The 6,000-nt window shown below is 43.5% G+C and overlaps 1 protein-coding gene across 2 annotated transcripts; it reads right to left on the reverse strand.

Annotated features, from left to right (window-relative positions):
* Nucleotides 1–2,657: 2,657 nt before the first annotated feature.
* avpr1ab (arginine vasopressin receptor 1Ab) lies at nt 2,658–5,163 on the reverse strand. 2 transcript variants are annotated; one of them, XM_027021319.2, is made up of 2 exons: nt 3,999–5,163; nt 2,658–3,148 (listed from the first exon to the last, which is right to left on the reverse strand). In XM_027021319.2, exons 1-2 carry the CDS (start codon nt 4,870–4,872, stop codon nt 2,793–2,795), a joined length of 1,230 nt encoding a protein of 409 aa, XP_026877120.2. In that variant the 5' UTR covers nt 4,873–5,163; the 3' UTR covers nt 2,658–2,792. The 2 variants fall into 2 exon arrangements, with proteins under 2 accessions (XP_026877120.2, XP_026877121.2); XM_027021320.3 differs by having other exon boundaries at nt 2,806–3,015.
* Nucleotides 5,164–6,000: the final 837 nt, after the last annotated feature.

The raw sequence follows: 6,000 nt of genomic DNA on the forward strand, positions 1-6,000 counted from the left end.
TAAAATCTACAGCTTTCTCAGACTTATGCATGAATATTCTTGCTATGTATGTTATTCTGGATCAACAGTTTAATTATTTCATTTTTTTAAGTGCATTTTTTGTTCAAGCCTGGATGTTGTCCACTTTGTGCAGCTGCATGAAAGCGTATTCTCTGGCTTCTCTTCAGAAAAATCCAATCACAAAGAACTGACATCTAATTTATAATAGGGAAGCCTGAAAAGTACATGCTGCTCCTCTTTATGTATCTGTATACAGTGCTGTCCTAAAATAGTTGGACAGTGAAATATTTTGTTTTTGTACAATGTCCTGTGTTTGTTTATATTAAAGATGGAAAGAGACACCGTGTACAAGCACAGGATGTCGCAATTTATTATCTGGCTCTTCAGGATTTGATTTTGGATAGAATTTATATCCAAACATTCATACAGGTGTGCTTGCCTCTGTATCTACAAAATAATTTCCATCACTGTACCTATGTTCAGACCTGCTGGCACTTTAATGTAGTCTTTAATATCTTTAAACGCCACATGGCCCTTGCCATAATTAGATCTGTGCACCTATGACGAAGGCAGACTCCCAGGCAAAGAATACACTCTGTGAGCTGAGCACACAGATCAATTGATGAGCTAGACATTACCTACCAATTGGATTACGAGCCCATAACAAGATCCGAAGATATAGAAAATGTTATGGGCCCATAATGCTCATATCCGGGCTGAGCCACATACTGCGTGATGAGATTCGTATTGGGGTACAATGGAAAGCATGTCCCGGCCTCGCGTTCCCCGGATAAAGGGAAGGCATGAGAAAGTCTTTAACTATCCTCTGGAGATGAGAGGGGTTCAAACCTAAAACCGAGGGATCCTGGGACAGATGTATCAGACCGCGCCATCATGAACGTGCCTCTCTCTGCCATACAGAACTGACCAGAGATCAGATTCAACCCAAGAATGTGTTCCCTGTGCCCAAGATTCTAGAGATAGTCTGTGATAGTTAAATGACCATAGGACACTTCAATCCATGTGATTTTTCCAGGCTACTAACCAGATCCAAGACCAGGTCCAAAACTGCATTTCAGGGATTGAGGGTGGTTCATCTCTTTTGTTTGTTGTGCAGAGTAGATTCAGAGGTTTTTCTTTTTTTAAAAAAGGTATTCCCCTCACTCTAGTCTCACACACACATGCATGCCTTGGTGTGCTCTGGGAGATATGCCATGCAGGGGCAAACAGGCATGTTTGATATCCATGACTCAGAGCGTATCTCTCAAGAACAGGAGTGCAGAGTTCCATGGCTTCACTGCATGATCCAGTGCGAGCGTTTCGTTTCCCACCTGCTCAGTCAAAACCATGCTCCAGCTTCCTATATTGTCCTGTTAATGGAAGTGGTGTGTATCCACCTCAGTGATGATCATGTCATGCGGATGTGATATGTGTCGGCACCTTGAAGCTTAGAATTCAACCACTGCCAGCACTAAAAATGGTCAACTAGTGGTAAAGACTGACAGTGAAATAATCATGTGCTCACAGCAATCCCAGACATGGCAAAATTGTAATAAGCATACATGCAAAATACTTTTCTTAAGTATTGTTTATCCTTTTTATAATGTACTGGAGACATGCTGGTATTTTAATACATTTAATACATTTTATTTATTTACTCATTATGAAAGCTGCTTCACTGAAAGTGGTGGAAAAACACAACACTGTTAAATCATTCATTGAAAATGCACAATTTCTTTATTTAAATCATAATATTTACAACAAATATGATCAATGTACCAAGGACATGGCTTTCTGAGTACATTATATTCTTCTGTGTTGTAGGCCAAACACTTTCCACATGCACTAAACACAGGATCAGATTTTGGCTTTACCCAGAGTGAGTATTCTCTGTAGCATAGTAAACAAACTGTGAACTTACCCAATCACACACGAAGACACGCACACACATGCACACGGACATTCTTACAGATTCTCAACCACATGCTTTGTTTTTTTTTGTTCCCTCCAGCAACGTAAAATCTTCCTGTTATAATTGTAAACAGCTAAGGCTATTCTCAGCCCCATGGAAATATGTTAATAACTCACAGGAGGATGCACATGTCCAGTGAAGAAATATCACACACAAACACAGGCACGTAGTCACAAAGAAAGTGCGGAGTCAAACGATGGAGTGGTTTTAGTTAGACTAGGGTGTAGTTACGTAGCTTATATGGGAATCGTGCTTGAGGAAGAAGAATGGTCATTTCCTTGGTTGCGCTACTTTCTTCATCCCACACTGGCATGCATCATCTCACACAACACCGTCTCAAACTACACCGACCTGCAAGTCCAGCGAGGGCATCAGAAAAAGGACAGACCAGGGAGCTCTATACACTGCTCGTCTTCATCACAGTCTCCTCTGTTTCCTCTACAAAACTTGGTCCTGAAGTCTTTGTTTGAGCTCTTTTTGCAACTGGGCGCATATATTTTAAATGCTTAGGTCTTTGTAAAACATCATACTCTGGCATAATCAGTTGTTGGTACTGGCTTTACTCAAGGGAACATGAAAAATGTTGAAATTGCAATTTGTTCATTTTATATAAAAATCTTGTTCAAAATTCATTGCCTTGGTTAAATGAGCTATATTTATTCCCCACCCCCCAAGGAGGGCTGTAAAATGTTCAAAATTTTATTTAAGGCAACAAAATTACACCATATTTGGAATTGCAAGTGACAATTGACACCTGTGTGAAAATGGCTTCAAGTCTGTAAACAGTTGAGTGTTTAATTAGATGCACCTAGGACTCTAGCTAGGTAGGATGACTCCATCTGGTCGGACAGTTGAGCGGCGTGAGTTGGCTAGACTTGCTGGATCTTTTGGAACAGTCCCTCACTACAGACTGACTAGACTTGCGGGAGTTGCACGGGTCCTTCCAGGAGTCGTTAGCGGGCGTCCGGGTGGTGGGCAGCTTGGTCAGTAAGGTGGGCCTCCTGATGCTACTGTCCGAGTCCTTTCGGATGGTGTCGCGAAGCCTGTGGCAACACAGCAAGCAGTGTAAGAAGTCGTGGAGCAGGTGACCGCTAAACAGCATGTAGATCCAAGGGTTGCAGCAGCTGTTCAGGCTCGCAAGCAACGCGGACAGCGTCACTGCTGTGTTCTCGGAATCTGGTTTAAAGAGAGGAAGAGTTGGAGGGGGGGGTATGAAATGGCAGGGTTCAAAGGGTGAACATGCGCATAAGGTGAAGGAGGCTGCCGTTGTGTCTCCATGTTATCTAAACCTACATCTTGGCAGCAGCGCTTTCATATGGGGTCATTCTATGTTTGGACTCTGCGTGACACCTGTGCAGCCAACAGGTTCAGTGCAGATGACATAAAACATAGTGGAGTTAATGATCTAATTAAACAAATGAACAACTCGCCTGCACTTAAACTAAGATTTCTTTATATAGTAAGGCATGGGTTACGAACGGTTTATTCCAGAAAGTTAGAAGGTGCGTGTACGTGTTGATAAAAAAAAAAGAGGCAAATGTCTTCCAGAATGTTTTTCTCTGCACACGTAAAACTTTCAGAACGCACGTCGCTGCGACTTTAGACAGAATAGCGCAATACCACGGAGAACACCTTGAAAACCACGGAGAAACGCAAAACGCCTTAAAAAAAAAATATATATATTATTAATAATAATAATAATTATTATTATTATTATTATTATTATTAATTTATATATATGAGAGATAATGGGTTGATCTAAAATTAGCTAAAATGATTTAGTGTTTAATTTATATTTCACTTTCATTTATTATAGTGCAAATCAGAGATAACAAAAACAGATCGGTACTCCCGTAAGTGCTAATAGTGTACTAGTGTATTTTTATATATCTATTATCGTATTCATTTCCTGGAAATTCTAATTTCAGGCTTTCCATACTATTTTGAGTATATTTTATACTGCTTTTAATATGGTTATAAAGCCATGCCCATAACATCATATGAATACTCGGTTTTGAATACTTACCATCCCAAGAGAAGTTCTTGTCCCATACAGACCACATTTGCACGATGAAGAACGGAGCCCAACATACGATGTACGCCAGCACGATAACGAAGGTCATTTTGACAGTTCGAAGCTTTGCCCGGGAAATGGTGGTAACGCTACTGACCGACGCCTTCCCTATCAGATCATTTTTGCCGGCGGTGTTGTGCGGCGTGCCTTTCTTGGTCTTGTACTTGATATTCTTCCAGATGCTGCGACAGATGAATCCATAACATACCATGAGAACAACGACCGGGATCAAGAAGATGCCAACCGTTATCCAGGTGATGTACGTGCGCACGCCCCACGGCTCGATGAAGTGCCCCCAGCAGTCGTACACGTTTGAGCCGTTCTGGATCTCGCTGAGAGAGAAGATGAAATACTGTGGCGTGCTGAGCAACACGCTGCACAGCCAAGTGGACACGATCATAATGTAGGCGCGCTCCGTCGGCTGCTGTAGGGTCTTGAGCGGGTGACATATGGCGATGTAGCGGTCCACAGTCATCATCACCGTCATGTAAGTGGAGGCGAACATGCCAAGAACTTGCAAGTGCTTAATGACCCGGCAGAGAAAATCTGGCCCGTAAAATCGGAAGGTGATCTCCCAGCAAAGCTGCGGCAGCACCTGGAAGAACGCAACTACGAGGTCCGCGAGACTCAGGTGCTTGATGAACAGGTTCATGCGTGAGCTCTTCTTGGTGTTGTACATGGCCATCAGCACGCTGAGGTTGCCCACCACCGCTACGAGAAACGTTACGCTCAGCACTATGATCTCGAGCTTCGCCACCTCTTCGTTTCGGCCGAACGGGTCCCCGCTGCTGTTGGTCGCCACACTGTGATTACCTGAAGCGCCCATCGTTGGATCCTCCGGTTACCTTGGACACGATTCTCATGCGTGATAAGGACCCTTCCGCGGGCAAGCGCATGTCCCGCGTCTTGTCTTGGCTAGACCGTTGCTCATGGGCAAGGATAGTGAAACGGATAGTGAACCTTGGTTGCACGTGTCGTCGGCAACCTGGAGCGCGCAGGGAACACCCTCGAGTTTGCAGACTGTTAACGCATGGACATACCGAGCAGACTCGAATGGTGTGACTGCTGTATAGTTATCCTTTTGTCTGTAGTCAGACCGCTTCTGTCCATGAGGGCGAGCAGACACTTGTCTAAATCCAACCCCGTCACACCTCTTTAAAAAAGAAAGAGCAAAGTTCCGCCCTTCTCCCCTCCTCCTCAGAACGTGCGGCAATCCTCACGGAGCAAAACTACGTACAGAGAGTCTGTGCAAAACCATGCCCATGTCCCCAAACTTCACCAAACGCCGCCAAATTCTTATTAATGAAAAGAGGGCGATATGACTAATTAAGCTCTGGAAATGTATTTTGAACATGTGACTTGAACACCCCAAAACGTGCTCGTCTATCTGCTGGTACTGTGGCATTCAATGTAATGACTTAGAGCTCGTGGTCTTTACAAGTTATTTCTCTTTATATTCGCGGAAAGGTAAGCGGGTCGTTGTAGCCCACTGAATGGGCTAGAAAACACGAGCGGTAGCGCGCGGCTGAGGTTATACTGCGCATACTAGGTTGCTCGCGCACGAAGTTCTCAGCAATAGAAATACCGTGACGTCAGTACAGATATTTCAGCTGGGAATCAGTGTACTGCAGATATGTTTGAAGTGACATTTCGCAAATTGAAGACTTATAGGTTGCATGCGAATAAATTGGTAAAATATACGAGAGACTTGGAGAGCACTGCAAGATTGTGGCACTCGACAAAAGTAATATGTGACCTTTATACTGAGTGTTATGTGAAGTGTGTGTGTCTGAGGCATGCTGAGGAAATTGCTCTCCTGTGCCGTTAATGTCCCTTGTTCTTAATGTCAGGAAAGGCTAGATCATCTTATATGTTCCACGATCTCGCCCACTTCAACTCAAGACCTGCGAATGTACTGTTACATAATGTTGTGAAACTTAGTGTAACCATCAGG

This window comes from Electrophorus electricus, chromosome 11, assembly GCF_041902795.1.
Source record: "Electrophorus electricus isolate QZ-2024a chromosome 11, ASM4190279v1, whole genome shotgun sequence".
NCBI lineage: Eukaryota > Metazoa > Chordata > Actinopteri > Gymnotiformes > Gymnotidae > Electrophorus > Electrophorus electricus.